Genomic DNA, 15,927 nt, shown 5'->3' on the forward strand with positions numbered 1-15,927 from the left:
AGTAGAGCTCATAACTTGAGGTCCCAGCATGATTATTCCCAGCTGGTGTAATAAAGACTTAAACATAACCCTCCCAAGGAAGGTTAGAGAAGCAGCTCTTTTACTTCAAGGCTGTTCAGTTTGGGGAGAAGGGAGTGCAGTGTCAGCAGCAGAAAGCTGCAGGCACCAGGAATACGGCTCAGGGGATATTCCCAACTGACATCAGGGATAGCACCTCCCTTCACCATAGCTCTTCTGCTCAGAGGTGCAGGTCTGGGAGAGCCCTAGCACGGCTGGGGCAAGCAAAGCCACTAACACGAACACAGTTACAGGGGAAGCAGCTCCAGCCCTGTGCTACAAAGCATTATTGAAGCTACATGGAAGTGCTTTGCTGGGATAACACAACAACTTCTCTACATTTGTGAAGATGCACAGCTACAGCTTGTGATTTAAAAGTTTCACTGGACTACGTGAGAGACCCTGAGAAGCTTCATGAAGTTATTTTAAGAAGTCTGATAATTTCAGCAGTGAGGCTCAGTACGTCTAGAGACAGTAGCCTTTCCTGGGGGTAACGAAAAAACTCAGAGGATAGTGATATTATTAATAGCCAGTTTAGCATCAGGTCAATGTGAACTCTACTTTTTTATTAAAAAAAAAAAAAGCTATACCTCATGGCATACCATTACCATGCAGCTGTCTTCTTCTCTAAAGGGAAAAGCAAGGAAGTCCCTCAGCAGCTATTAGAGGAGAGGTTTATGCTACAATGAATTTTCAGGTACTAGCAAAGGCATGAGGTTGATACCAAAACAATGCATTTGCGCTTCGTTAGGAGCAAAACATCCCCCTACAGCAGAACTCTTTATGTGAAGTGAAGCTTGTGCCTGAATACAATTCTTAACTAGTAATAGCTAAATCCTATACAGTCATTGAGACGGCCCTGCCTATTCTGTATGCAGAGACAGCAGCAGAATTCCTTTCCCCTTAGCTAAAGGTCTCTGTGAGGGTTTGTACTAATGTTGCCTTAGCTGAGGACACCTTCAGTTCAATCCTCTTACTTTCTTTAAACAAGTTTTGACTGGAGTTATGCTCTTCTTTTCCTTCTTCAGAACAGATCTAAGTGCCATTCTGTTTCTCCTTCTTTCTCCTTCCTTCTATGGAAGTACTTCCTTTTAAAGGTGTTTTAAAAGAGGCTTCCTGGGACACAGACACTTCACATTAGTACACTCTTACCACAAGCTTACACATAAAATCCCACCTTTTTATTATGGCATATGGTACTTGTTTGGATGTGTAAATACCACATGAGTATGACAAAAGGGGAAAGAAATATCAATGCTGAAATAGATACAGAGTCATGCCATTATCAATACAGTTTCATACGATGAATTTTCAAGATACAAAAGTTTGGGTTTTTTTTCTTTTTACATTGAAATAACTTTACAGTGTTCTGTGAGCTTGTTTTTTATCCAGAGGAGAAAAAAATTAAAATATGCTGAGAACAACTACAAGCAGGAATCATTTTAATGGTTAACAGAAGAACTGTAACTTTGCTCTAGAACAGCATCTATTAAACACACGTAACGAGGTAAGCAACTATACAGAAGGTAAGAGGAGATTTCACCACAGGAGTCAAGTCAAGGGCAGGAAGGGGGAAATCTGGAACTGCATGGTTTTATTTGGTCACAAAGTTTGAGCTGAGTGTTTAAAATGAAGCACCCTTAAAGATGCAGCACTCCTATTTAAAACAATACAGAAACTTCCAATAGACTAGAACCTACATTCTGAAAAAAAAATAAAAAAATTAGACATTTAAAAAAAATCCACATATCTCTATGCTCATGACTTAACTTACTGTTACAAAGCAGACTGGCAGCTCTTCCTTAAGCAGCAACAATGCCCAGAAGTAATGCCACCATAAAGTACAGTATCTTTGGGGTGTCCAATACAAGGCTGACACTTCTAACACGATGTCAGAATGATCCATTTGTCTGCCAAAAGATTAGGCAAGAGAAGGAGACACTGCATCTTTTTTTTTCCACCACGCTGCCCGGTTCTAGCAAAGAGCTAAGACGTTTTCTTTGGGCCAAGACTAACAGAAACCACTTTTATCAAATATTCTTCAGGTTTCCTGCCAAACTGATTTTTTATTCTCATGTGGTTTTTAATATTTTTTTAAAAACAGCTTTTCCTGACAGTCTCTAAAGTGATACTGGAACGTTTAACAGTCACTCTTCCACAGTTTAATTGTTTTGTCATTTTCTAGTGCCGCTGATGCAATGATGTTTTCTGTTGGGTGACAAGCTGTTGAGATTACAACATCTAAGCAAAAAGAAAAGATATACAAATATCATTATTTACAGCAATGATATCTGGTTTATAGCAGGCATTTCTGATTTCTTAAAATGAGGGTGTATTGCTGCTACATCTTAAAACAGCGTAGCCAAGGTAACACATCCCTATAGCAGAATTACAAACATATTATTCACAAATATTTGATGACTTTTGCTTCTCAAGGAGAGGAAACAGTTACTACAAAAAAGCATGCTGTAAGTGGGCTCCCCAAGTTGAGAGTAATAGCTGGAAAATGTTTGATAGATTACAAAAAGTGAGAACTCTCTAGATATTAGCTCTTGCTTACTTCACAGGCAAAACTCTCGGAATATTACCTCAGACACAGCTAATAAAAAGCCATTTCAATTTTTCTTTCCTGATAAGGTATTTCCAACAGCCTATTCAATGCTTAGACAGCATTTAATCTTCAGAGTCTTGCCCTAGCCTAAAGAAAAAAAAATTTACTGCAACTGCCCCAACTTACAGTTTAAATCACTGGTCCTTGAAAGGAATAAGCATGCTTAATTTCACAGCACAATTCCTTCCAGTCACGGCAGTGGGAGTGCTCTCTTCGTGGGATTCAGACTGAACTACCCATCAGGTTACATTTCAATAAATGCTCAACTCTGCCTTCAATACTAGGCATACTTATGCACATTTACAAACAGTGGACCATATTAGTTCTTATCAGATGTAATCGTATCTCTACAGAAGCGACTCATTAAACTGGAATTTATCCTTCCAAGAGTTGAAGCTTTGGAAGGTACTAATAGGCAATTCAAGTCACTAGTATCATGAGTCACTTAAATATCTTGATCAATTCTGAACTCAAGGAAATCTCTTTTGTAAGCCAATATCAAACTTCTCAATGAACAAAATAAACACTTGCAATGCCTGTAAAAAAAAAAACAAAAACCCTTCATAAAAAGGGGAGAACTCCTAGGGTTCAATTAAACTTCTGCTAGTGAAGAATTCAAGGAGTCTGACAGTCGACACTAAACATCAATAAGCAATGCTAAAGCTAAGCCCTCATTAGAAGCTGACATGAGGGTTACCCTATCAATAAAAGCAAAAGTCTCTTTCACACCTGTGTGCCCTTGTAATTTCTGTACAATCTCTTTTGTCTGAAGGTTCCAAATATAAACCAGGTTGTCTTCTGACCCGGACACAATCCACTGGAAGGGGAGAGAAAAGAAGAAAAGTTATTTTAATCTTTCTTCTCAGCTGTATCTAAGTGCTACTATTCAATAAATGTTTCATTGTTTTCATATTAAGAGGAACTTCCAACATTTTATGTTTGATGTGGTTCGTTCTCTCTCAGCCTCTACTCAGCACATACAGGCAGCAAAAAGTTTTGTTCCACCCTGTGTGTGCTGGAGAAGAAAAATTAAAGGACAATGAGGAGCAAAAGATGCTGAGGTGGTTCTAAACTAGGATTCAGCCTCTGCAGATTTGTTCTGCCATCTCAACCAAAACCTACCAACCTGAGCCGATCATCTGATGGTTGAATGCTGCATAACTATGGCTAAACAATACCTAAGCAGCTGCTCTCCACTCAGGAACGTCCCTTTGCACTGCTGCAGCGCAGGGAGCCTGGCAACGAGACAGCAGGCAAACCTAAAGACACGGGTATCACAGGGTGCTCAGCAGAAGGTAGATGGAGTTTCCCAGCACAACCTTTTCTCCCACTGCACTATGGTATCTTACCATTGCTAGTTCACACAGTAACCATGGCTTCTATTAAATTGAATACTATTCCTTTTCTTCCAACCCAAAACCAATTTTAGATGAAAGGTTAGAGATGTTTATGAACCAAACTATAGATAGAGACTTGCATCATCCTTATATTTCCCATGGATAAAAGTAGTAAAAACCGCTTATTACTAAAAGCAACTGAAATAAACACTAACCTTTCCACCGGTAACGGAGAAATTTGCAAATATGCAGTACTTCTCATTTTTGTGTCCTGTGTACGTCTTCAGGCACTGAAAGTGAAGAGCCACAAGGTATAAGTACAGTTGGGAATTAGTGTTCTCACTGTCAAGGACAAACTCCCTTGGCAGAGCAGATTAAATATATCTGCACGTGTTTCCCACCCTGCCAACTTATCTAGGGGATGCAGAGGGCATCTCTGCCCTAGAACACTAAACAGTCATTTGAGGAAAGGAAGAAAAGCCTTAATTTGCCACTTTTCCACAGAGAAAGAGAGCAACAGCAATTTACTGCTCATAATATATTATTCATAAATACAGCTTTATTCAGTGTCTCAGGGCTATGCAAGAGCATAAATAATTTTTTTTTCAAAGGCATATTTAGTCCTCTTCAATAAAGACACAATAATACTTCTTCATATGGTATTTATAAAATGTTGAACAAGTTTAAAAAGCATATATGAAATCCAGATTCTGCTATAACCTTAGTTAAGGCTTCGTAGTGAAATAGAATTGTTTTTACCTTTCCTTTGCTGTAGTCCCAAAGTTTAAGAGTGCTAGAAAACAGAAGAAAAAGCTTTTAGCTCTTGGGTTTTTTCCACCTGACAATTTCCTGGTTTCAGAAAAGGTATCTCCATATCAGAGCTCCTAAAGTCTACATGAATCATTGTAACCTGGCTTTGGAATGCAGCTTTATTAACATCACAAGTATCAAGTTTTACTGACATGCCATTCTTATTCTCCTCCACAGAAAAGGAGTGCATTTAAATATTCCCCCACACCTGCAAGTTTCTTTATGAAGAACGACCAGACACCTAGAGAAAGGATGGGCAGAACGACAGACAAATTACAATATGAGAGAGGATGAGATGGTTTGGCAAACATCCCCCAACTCCAATGCATTCAAAAGACTACAGATTTCATCACAAGTCTTCTTTCACAGGGAAAAAAAAACAACTAGAATCAGAGCTGGCCCTGCAAACTGTCCCCTCTTCCTCCAGCTCTTTTAAAATCAAATCCTACTGAAAGTAGATACAGACCAAAATACAGACATTGCTCTAATTTTTAAAATTCAGTCCTGCACTGGGATGCTTCAGGAGACTAAACAATGGACTTAGACATTTTTAGCCAGGTCAAGCATAAACCAGGGCAGAGCAAGCAAATAACCAAGCCACTGAACACAATTTGGACATGGAGTCACTTGTTTCAAGCAAGCACTACACTCTTCCACAAACTAAGCAAGCCTTGCACATGTCCAGATACAGACCATCTGTGCTGATACCTAGCCTACTGAGAGAGCTTGCAAAATAGTCCTTTTCTCTTCCCCAAGATGCCTAACCTGGGTTTTCTTTGCTTTTCATTGACTAGTTGAAAAAGGCAGGCAACAGTCTGTGTTATCTTTTATACAAAGATGCTCACACAGCCAGGACATCAGTCCCATGACCTAAGAAAGGAAGGTCTCTGAAAGCAACAGCATCATTAATGTCTGCGAAATGAGATGACAGACCAACTAATCCCTGCTTAGCAGCTGCATGGAAATCCTCCAGGTGAATCACTTTCAACACAATCAACCCACCTGCACTGCTTTTATGCCTTAAACATAAAGCTATTTATATATTACAGCCTTTTATAGACTAGATTTTCAGTTTCTTGGTGTTACAAGAGAATCACATGATTAATGCGAGGAACCGCTGAGGTTCTGAAAGGTACACAAGAAGGAATGAATGGATGTTGCAGTCACTAAGCAGTGCCAAGGCTTTAGAAAACATAAGCCCTGCCTGTGCCATTAGCAGAGCACAACACTTAGCACACTTGACAAGTTTGACAGTACATACGAACTTCTTGGGTAGTGTCATTATTAAGACAGCTAAAAAGCAGCAAAATAGTTTTATTTGATACTCATGAACACTTCAAAGCTTGTGGGTTTCTCTTTTTTTAAATACCTACTTGTCCAAAGTTGCAGCTAGTATGTATTTGCCATTTGGGGAGAATTTCACAAAAGACACAGGAGGGTTATCATCATCTACAGTGAAAATAAAAGTGGTATTAAACAATGCACAGTTGTATCTTCTCGTTGGCAGAGAATTGCTTCTGACAATAATCTGATGTTGATTGTTTCACTGAAACAAAGTTTCAGTTTTGTTGTCCCTTGGTATTTCCAAGCAAAAAAGAGAACAGTAAAAAGGTGATAGTTTTCAGTATTTGAAGAAAAGGATATTAAGCACTTTGCTCAGAAACATTTAGTTAGCCCTTTGTAACTGAGTTTTTCTTCCTCGCATCAGCACTTACCAAGAGCGTATCTGTACATTTTAAAAATCATTACATTAGAACACATACCACTGATTTACAGTGCCATATAACTTGTCTATATAATGCTTTACAAGAATATTAAGGACTAGGGAACACAAGCCCAGTAGGTGCTTTCCTTTCACTAGCTATGTTTACAAGGTGCCTCATGCTAACACCCACCTGAAATAAAAACAGGCAATCTTGTGCAGTTAAATATTACCTGTTTCCACTTCATCCAGCAGCATAAGCAGTTTTTTTATTATAGTTTTGAACTGCTGCACAGCAAGCATTACATAGCTGAACAGCAGAAAACTTGACAAAACTCTCATTTATCCTGGAAGTATACTACACAACATTCCAAGCTTAAACAAGTTTCTAGACATGTGAGAGGATGGTTCCTCTTTTTGCAATAGATAGGAGGACAACAGTCTACTAGCAGAATGGCAGGAAGACAGAAAAATAGAGCTTAAGAAAGCCACTGTTCACAGCACTGATGCAGAATATCTAAGTTACAACTAAACACCATAGAATGTAGCACAAACAAGAAGTCTTCCTACTTACCAATCAGTGTTTTCAAGCACTGGCCTGATGCTGTATCCCAGATTCGACTATTAAAAACACACATGAGACTCATTACTACTGGTTTTAAAGCCTTTGTTCTGACTTTAATGTCACAAATCTACATTTTTAAAAGGAAAAAGTCTTTTCTAAAAATGCATCAGGCTTGAGCCCTGCAGCAGACAAGAAATAACCACTTACCAGAGTCCATCATAGCTACTTGACACTATCAGGGACCCATCACGATTAAAATGCACCTGTAATGTTATAGATGGGGGAAAAAAATTATTGATGTTTATAAAGACTAAATTTTTGAGCCCCACTGAAATTATTTATCTCCCAACATTGAAACCACAATTCATATGTATGGAAGCAGAAAGTCAACATGTTATCCAAATGACAGCCACAAGTTTAGATGAGTAACATCAAAACAAGACTCTCTCCCCAAATTGCCTGGCCCAATTATAAAAGGGAATGGAATTTAACTACAGCTGTTTATTCAAGCATCAGGAACTGGAATGCATATATTTCCTCAGAAGCTATTAAGAACACCGTAGCGCCAAGGCATGAAGATACTCTGTTCAAAGCATTATCTCCTCTAATAACAGCAAACCGGGGATAGCATCTTATAATTTTAAGGGCACAGAATTTAACCTTGTATGTAGCCACATACATGCTTTGAGTTCCTCCTTTCAACTACATGTCAAAATACTGCTATCTTAAAGAGTAATTTCTCCTAATGCGCATTTGTAAGTGTGAAATATATTCTAGACTAAGCAAAACAATCGCATGTAACAATAGCCATAGCTTAACACACCTGAGGCTTAAAATTCTTTTAGTGTTTCCTTCATTTCAAAAATATTAAGAATTGCACACCTTCTGTTTTTCTTCATTCGAACAGATATTGTTGTATTCCAAGTTACCTTTATCCATTAAATGAATGAGACTTGAAATGGAGCATGCTATGCAATTACCCTACTTTGAACTTCAGTAATAGCTTGAAACAACAAAAAGCAACAGATGTACAGCAGCTCCAGGCTGCTCTGATCCTCAGCTGACCACCAGCCTGTGCCCCGGCATCAGGCTGCTGGACTTGGGCATGACTGGCACACCGCTATTCACAGCTTCCCACATTAATATCCGAGACGGAGATCCACGCTGGCTTCCTTACAGTAAGCACTGCTCATTTCATTTTCACTGAGCAACATACTAGCAAACCAACCACAGCCCATCCAGTACACTGTGTAAAGGTTTGATAGTAAGAATCAGAGCATGATCACACTCTTCTAGAAACAAAGAGAGGAGGAAGAGAAGCTCTGATAAAAACAAACAAAAAAAAACCACCCAAGCATTTTAGTGTGTTCGTTTATCTGAAGGGACTTACAGCTGAAACGGGGTCAGAATGAGCAGGCAACGTCTTGAGGCACTTCCCTGTTTTCACATCCCATATCCTCACGCTTTCGTCAAACTGAAGATTGAAGAAATGCACAAGGTGATTTAATGATGCACCTATTTGTGGCATTTAAGGCGCTACAGTCTGATGCAAGACTAGATGCAGGGGCTACGTGGATTCCTCCATCCACATTGCAGCTGCATCAGAGACCTAGGACAGAAACAGTGTGCAGGGTAGCACGAAAAGATGGAGAATACAGTTCCCTTAGCGCCTCCTCTCCACGCAGGGAACCTGCGCCTTCTGAGGATGAGCTAAGGGCTTGACTACGTCCGCAAGCAGAGATAGTGGTGACACTGCACAGTTCATTTGATTACGCGTTATGCGTGTGGAAGACAGAGAATTGAGATATAAAGGGTGCACAGCACTTACTCCGCAGAAAGAAAAAAAAAATTACTTACTGATCCAGAAACGATGAGGTTTGACTGAGGGTTGAAGTTGCAGCAGAAAACATAGTTACTGTGCCCTTTCAGTGTCTTTAAGCACTTACCCTGAAATAAGATTTAGCGGAGTTAAATATACAGCATCCTTCCCCGGCCATACACGCATTCAGTTAAGCTGCGTTAAGGTTAATCACGACGCAGCACACAAAGAAACCATCTCTAACCTCAGATTTAGATGGGCAGGGGACCAGTTACAGGAAAAAAACAGGAAAGAAAAAAAAAGAAAACATTTTTTTAGTGATCAAAGCCAAGTTTCAACCCCTTTGGGCAACTTGCAAGAACGAAGCAGTTCAAAATACCTAAAAAAAATTAAACAAAGTTATCCCGTTGTTATTGAACCACCAAAGAGGAAGGTGGAGAGAAGTAATACAAGTGAACCATTGATAAGAAGTTACAAAAAAAGTTTCGTCTGAGAGGTTGCTTTCAGAAATGAAGCCTGGGGTTGTACTGCCACCATAACGCTCAAGTGCTCTCAGAATATAACCAGAATTCCCATGGTGCACGTAGCAATCCCCCTCTCCAGAAGCACACAGCATAACTCACTCATCCTCACAGTCCATTCAACCAGATGCTCATTATTACCAGGAAAGAGCATAGCCATTAAACAAGAGCCAGTGCTTAAAATTCTACCTTCTCTCATCACAGTATTTCAAACCTATCTCTCAGAACAACTTGATTTTAAGATGCCAACAGAGGGGAAAAGGAAGATAAATAGGTCCTGCACTTACCGAGCTTACATCCCATATTTTGAGGGTTTTATCATCAGACGCAGAGACAAGAAGGTTGGAATCTGATGACCAAGCAACGTCAGAGATGCCCTAAAACAAAGGAAAACAAACCACTTCTCAGCTCTGTTTCCTCACCAACATTGGAAAATGGAAAACAGACTACATATTATATTCACATCTGAAGCTAGAAAGAAAATTCAGCATTAGGAGTTGGGAATTATTTGAGTGGATTACTGATCCTTTCACTCTTCTTCAGTTTAATCACAAGCATACACTCCAAAAACATCAATGGCTTGTTCACATAGCTACTCTTTTACTGTGGTCACCAACACCCTTTCTTGGAATTCAAAAACAGTACGCTATATAAACTAATCTGAATAAGTAGTTTCTCTTCATGACAAATGGCTTGCTCTTTATGGTCGGAGTCCCTAAGTGCTGGTGAAGAACCAGAATCCACTAGGGTTTTTTTGGTGAGTCTTCATCTTCACTTATATAACTTCAGCATGTAAGAAACTCTGAAAAATTAAACTAAAGGGTTTGGGAGTTTGTGTTTTCTTTAGAACTCTGGAGAATGAGTAAGTGTTGTGTTTATGTAGGCAAAGACACAAGAAAAATTTAGTCACCTTAAAAGGCAAGCCATTCTGCTCAAGATACAAAGGAAAAACAAAACAGGACACAGTATTACTGTTTACTGGGATTTTCACCCAAGAATACATTTCCCCACGTATGATGTTGGTGTTCCTGAAACACAATGACTAAAGAAAATGGCTAGGCAGTGTGCATGCAGGTACTTCCTTATCGGTCTGCACTTCACCCATATTTCCAGCCTGGCCTGCAGTTAGCTCTGTAATTCCAGTCCCAGCCTATCACACAGGATTGTATAAACAAAAAGGCTCAAAAACAAGACTAAAGAATAAGCTTTCTGCACGAGTCAAACTAACTATGAGTGGAGATTTCTGGATGAAGAAAAAAAAAAGTAAAATAAATTCATTACAAGTAAATTTGTATTCAAATGCATAGCAATCTCTTCATACTTACCAGTTTATGACCAGATATTGTTTTTTCAAACTTGCCATCATACGCTCCCCAAATTTTAATGAGTTTGTCAGCAGCTGGAAAAGAAAGTGCCAGTTAACAGACTAACAGCACCGACAGATCCAGCTGTCTTCCCCAGGTAGAAAGAAATATGTTAACTACTTCCCTGCAAACACTGGGTAGTTTTTCCTCCCCAAGCAGATCTCAGTGCATAAGGCAATATGTAAATGGTAAAGAACAGTTTTGCGCATGTCAAGTTGCAGCAGCTGAGATTACACAAACTGCCTGGAATGTAAAGAGTCTCCAGTCGTTTTAGTTTCTCTGATGACAGCTTCAGTTTCTACTTTTATTTCAGATTGCCAGTGGTAAAAGTAGTACCATTCCATGAGGAATGCTGAAACACTTTTTTCCAAGAAGAACAAAAATTACACTACAACCTGAGTTGAACTAATGCCTGCAAAAACCCGAACACTTTATCTACTATTGTGTTAACTTGCACACGACATCAGCAAAAAAGGGTTGATATTTGCCAGGTGTAGATGTTGGAAAACTTTGGGGGAGAAGGGGGGAAGGGAAGAGCAGGAGGAGGGGGAAAGGAGGAGAGACTTTCATGAGGATACTTGAACAAAAAAATTATTTATATATGGTGCAGTGGCCTTATTAAGGCAATGTGCAGTAAAGCCAAAGATCTAAGTCACTGACATGTCTGGGAGATGTTCTAGTGGCCCTCACCATCATATTCAACAATGTTCTTTTAACTGCCATTTCCTTTCATATGGATCCTCTCTGGATCACTGATGGTCACAAACAGATTTTCAAAGAAAAGCTGTCAAGCAATGTTTACTACAGAAAAAATTACCAAAATACCAAAGCTGACAGGAAGAGAATTTGATCTACCACCTAAGAGAACAAGCAGAGAAACATTATTTCAATAACCTTCTACACATTTCAACAGCCTTATCAAAGGCTCTGACCCATAAAACACTACAGGTGTACTAGACAGAAGCAAGGACCAGTCCTCCATACCGCATTCTACAATCCACTCTAGTAGTGCAAAGCTATCTCCAACAACTAATACTGCAGGACTGTCTTCAACAATTTCATTTACAGTGCTCTACATTCATCTTTTCCCAGAGCCATGTTTTTGCCTGCAGGTCCTGCAAACAAAGTTTAATTTAAAAGCTTAAGCTAGACCTTTGGTGATGCAGAAAAGCACAAGGAGTTTCCTCGGCCCTGGAAGCAAATCTTGTGTTTGTTTTTGCCCATTGGCTCAGCGAAGGAAGCTGAACAGGTTAGGACTCTCTGGCTTAGCAATCCACAGAAGACCCAAGGTTCAAAGCAACAGAATTCAAAAAATTTAAAAGGACATTGACAGCTTTGGCATTGGTCCTTTTAAGAAAAGCCATAACACTACATCTATCCTCCATCTGATCAAGGTAACATTAAAGACAGACAGGTCTTTAAGGCCCACATTGCACATTTTGGACAAAATATTATGAGAGTAATACTTACAAGAGCTGGCTAGCCACTCTCCGTTAGGACTAAATTTTACTGACGAGACTGCCTTTGTATGTCCTGCTAACGTGAACTTTAGAGCATAGTTTGGTTTTACTGGTGCAGGCTGTAAGAAAAATATACATGAATGAGTTGTATAAACACCAAATTTAGTATCTCAATGACAAGTTCTGTATTAGACCAAGTCACTACACAGTATTGGACTGCATGAATATTCGCCATAATAGATGCTACCGTTTACATTTTTCCCCTTCTCCAGATTCAGAAAAAAAAAATTGATGCCTGGAGCCAGTAGTGCCTCACTGCATAAGCACAACAAAAAACTCATCTTTGGTATGAATTCCACCCAAACCAATAATAAATAGGTGAGAGTAATCCAAAAGTCCAACCATAGGCTCCTTGACAGATTAAAATAAAGCACTTAGTAGTGATCTGCATAGTACTATTTGTAGTTTTTTAACTTATTGTGAATCAAATCACAGACCAATTCTTCTATATCTCCAAAATCCCAAACTTTCTCCCTTTTCACCATTTGCAAAGTTTTCATGGTCAAACAGTGACAACTCCTTTAAACATCCATAGGCTTCAAAGAATCTGAACAATTACTGCTTCTCCACCCTGCAACTAAGACTGTAAATTAACCAAAACTCCAGTCACCTCCGGGCCTTCCAAGGATACAAACACCACAGATTTCTAATGCTGAAAGTGACAACAAGTATTTCCTTTGCATGAACTTCAGAAAACAAAAATACCCTAGCACAAAAAAGGTTGTACTTCATCTGCTTTTCCCACAAAACCTTTAGCACATTTTCAGCTCTAGACAACAGCAGAAGCAGAAATCCTGAGAAGTTCTTAATTCATATTAGAATTCAATTTCTTAAAAATCCCTAATTCTAGTTAGCCTTTTGAATATGTAGATAGTTTCCATGCGTATTTACAAAGATATTGTTCAGAGGCCCACACACACCTTGCTCTGATTGGTTGAGGAGGAAGGAGTAGATTGTGTTTTGGTGGATTCTGCATCTGGCTTCTTTTCTTCTGTTGCCATGGTTCTGAAGCTGGCAAATGAGACTTATGGTGCTTGAAGGGGAGAATGAATGTGCTGCTTCAAAAGACAGCCTTTGCCACAGAGAGGAGGAATCGCACTGGAAATGAAAACCTGGAAGAAAAACAAAATATCATTAGCTGTCAAAGGAAGATTGTCAGCAACTAGAAGAATGACATTAGCATAACTGCGAGTCCCCAGAAACCAGTGCTAAAAAAATAAAATAAAATAGGAAAAAAAAACAGTCTAGATCTTTTATCCAGAGAACTGAATCTTGCAAACAGACTTAAAGAAACATCACCAGCACAGCAACATTTATTTCATGCTGTCAGATCTATTAATGGGCAAGATCAAGAACCTAATCTATGGCCTTTTAATACTTCTTGGAAAGCTTTTTTACACTGCCCCATTATAACTAGAAATCATCAGAAATAAAGCAGAATAGCTTTTAGGTGTGGCAGACTTTTCCATATAATACTCCCAAACATGCCCAGAAGTAGTACTTTAATAGCACAGTCAATATAATGGCTTGCACAGAAGGTGGAAGGACCAGTCCAAGGCCTTTTTTTCAGATGCATCAAGACACAGAATACAAAATCACAATACAGAGAACAAAGTAACAGGCATATCCAAAGCTTAAAATCCTACTAGGTTCCTTTCATCTTCTAATTCAAGTATTCCAGGCTCACGTTTCTCCCCTAAATGGTCAGGGCAGCAAATCATGCTCTTCTTTTCCCGAGTCTTTCACCTGACTAAGAGCCAGCCTTGTATTAGTCTCAACAGACTTGCTTTTTGTAACAAAACCTGATAAAGAGCTGTGCCAGTACTCTGTAATCAGGGCTGATACTGCATAGGGAACAATCTCCACTGCAGCCCAGCTAGATTTCAGCTTAGTAATAGAATCACCTCCAGCTCACACCGTAAGGATTTGTCTTCAAAGTGCGTTTGCAATATCCCGCTGCCGCTGCCATTCTTTTTTGCTGGTGGCAGCAGATTTGGGAGCAACAGCATCTGCTCTTCCAGGGACTAGCGGCACGTTAAGCATCGCGTCGCCGCGAGGGCACGGAGCAAAGTGCTACCAGCTGCCCGCCCTGCTTTCACAAGCTCCCTCGGCAGCGCGGGCAAACCGCTGCCAGCGACGACAAGGAATTAAAACTTTTCTAACCCAGACGAGGTCCTTTTCATCTGGAACTAATCTGGCGGCTCCAGCGAGCGCGTATCCCCCTGCCAACGCGCCCCGGCCCCGGGGGGGGGGGGGGCCACGGCGGCACCTCCCCGCGCAGACCGGCGCCCCCCCCCGCCGCCGCCGCCGCCGGGGCCACGCCACCCGCCGCGAGCTGCCGGGCACGCGGCGCCGACACACCCACCGGCCGCCCGCGCCGCGGCCGCCGGCAAACGCCCCTCCCCGCCCGCGCCCGGAGGGGGGCGAAGTTCTCCGCCGGGAGCCCAAACTTTGGCGGCGGCGGCGCCGCCACCCCCGCGGGGGGGGCGGGGGGGGGGCGCAGAGGCGGCGGGGCCGCGCGCGCCGCTCCCGCCGCCCCGCGAGGGGCGGGAAAAGGGGGGTGGGGGGAGGGGGCGCCGCGCGCTGCCTGAGGGGAGGCGGCGGCGGCGGCGCCGCGCGCGCGGGAGGGTGTGTGGTGGCGGGGGGGGGGGGAGGGAAGCCCCGCTTGGAGGCCCCCCCGCCGCCTCTCGGTGACTTACCGGGGGAGGGGGAAGGGGCGGGGGGACGGCGGCGCCGCCGCCTCCTCCGCGGCGGGGGGCAGCGCGGCCGCGGGAGGGGAGGGGGGGACGCGGCGGCGGCGGCGGCAGCTCCGGAGCCGCCAGGCGGGGGAATGTGGGATGGCGCATGCGCGCTCCGGGCCAAAGGCTGCACAATGCCGCTCTCTCCCGGGAGCGCTACGGCAAGGCCGAAGAGTCAAAAAGCAGCAACGAGGGGGGGTGCGCTGGCAGCGCCTTAAAGGCACAGGGGCCTACTTTGCTTCGCCCTTTCCCCCTCGTCCGCCCCTCCGCGCGCCTTTTTCTTCTCGAGGGTTGAGCTGCAGAGGCTGGAGAGAAGGAAGGATGTGCCCTGCCCTCCCTCCGCCAAGGAAGAGGCCTGCGAGGTGCAGCCGCAGCTCAGGGGTGGCCCTGTGGGCAGCCAGCTTCGAGGGCGCGGGCAGCCGAGGCCTGCGCGGCGCGTGGGGGCCTGCGAGGCTGCCTGGACGGGGCGGCCAAAACCCGGGGGTGCTGCTGGGCTCGGTGGAGAAGGAAGGGATGGCGTGAGAGGCGCCGACAGTCCACCCTCTGCTCGCCCAGGCCAACAGGACGTTCCCCCCACATTGCAGCGCGCTCAGCCCGCCATGGCATCAGGGCTCCCTCCGGCCCGGCGCGACTTTCCCACACAAAACGGATCACTCTGGGGGCCAGCGGTTGGGGACGCAGCCCTCTGCCTCGGCCTGTGCCCTGCGGGGACGCAAAAAAAGTCATTTAGCCCGGCCACTGCAGGGTTGGACGTTTTGGGGTCATCCTGTGCAAACCAGCACTGTTGAACTGATGCTCCAGTACTGCGGATAAGAACTGGTATGAAAAGGCTGGACACTAATGCATAAAATGCATAGCTGACGTGTGAGCCAAATACCACAGT

At 42.6% G+C, this 15,927-nt stretch overlaps 1 protein-coding gene across 3 annotated transcripts; it reads right to left on the reverse strand.

Annotated features, from left to right (window-relative positions):
* Positions 1-1,216: 1,216 nt before the first annotated feature.
* On the reverse strand, positions 1,217-15,074 carry WDR5 (WD repeat domain 5). Of its 3 annotated transcripts, none has more exons than XM_067309107.1 (14): positions 15,006-15,074; positions 13,227-13,418; positions 12,257-12,365; positions 10,748-10,821; positions 9,710-9,799; positions 8,940-9,029; positions 8,473-8,556; positions 7,290-7,345; positions 7,092-7,138; positions 6,189-6,264; positions 4,765-4,798; positions 4,221-4,295; positions 3,398-3,485; positions 1,217-2,298 (listed from the first exon to the last, which is right to left on the reverse strand). In XM_067309107.1, the coding sequence occupies exons 2-14, from the start codon at positions 13,305-13,307 to the stop codon at positions 2,198-2,200; spliced, it is 1,005 nt and encodes a 334-aa protein (XP_067165208.1). In that variant the 5' UTR covers positions 13,308-13,418; positions 15,006-15,074; the 3' UTR covers positions 1,217-2,197. The 3 variants fall into 3 exon arrangements, with proteins under 3 accessions (XP_067165208.1, XP_013801131.1, XP_013801132.1); XM_013945677.2 differs by lacking the exon at positions 15,006-15,074 and adding an exon at positions 14,470-14,530; XM_013945678.2 differs by lacking the exon at positions 15,006-15,074 and adding an exon at positions 14,211-14,268.
* Between the last annotated feature and the right edge of the window lie 853 nt (positions 15,075-15,927).

Source organism: Apteryx mantelli, chromosome 21, assembly GCF_036417845.1.
Source record: "Apteryx mantelli isolate bAptMan1 chromosome 21, bAptMan1.hap1, whole genome shotgun sequence".
Taxonomy (NCBI): Eukaryota; Metazoa; Chordata; class Aves; order Apterygiformes; family Apterygidae; genus Apteryx; species Apteryx mantelli.

Excerpts from the sequence above, each read along its gene's own strand:
- WDR5 (XM_067309107.1), bottom strand. The coding sequence starts at position 13,307 with ATGGCAACAGAAGAAAAGAAGCCAGATGCAGAATCCACCAAAACACAA. Across the intron at positions 9,800-10,747 it reads CAATATCTGGTCATAAACTG|GGCATCTCTGACGTTGCTTG; the intron begins GTAAGTATGAAG and ends CCTTTGTTTTAG. Across the intron at positions 4,799-6,188 it reads CTAGCTGCAACTTTGGACAA|CACTCTTAAACTTTGGGACT; the intron begins GTAGGTATTTAA and ends TCTGTTTTCTAG.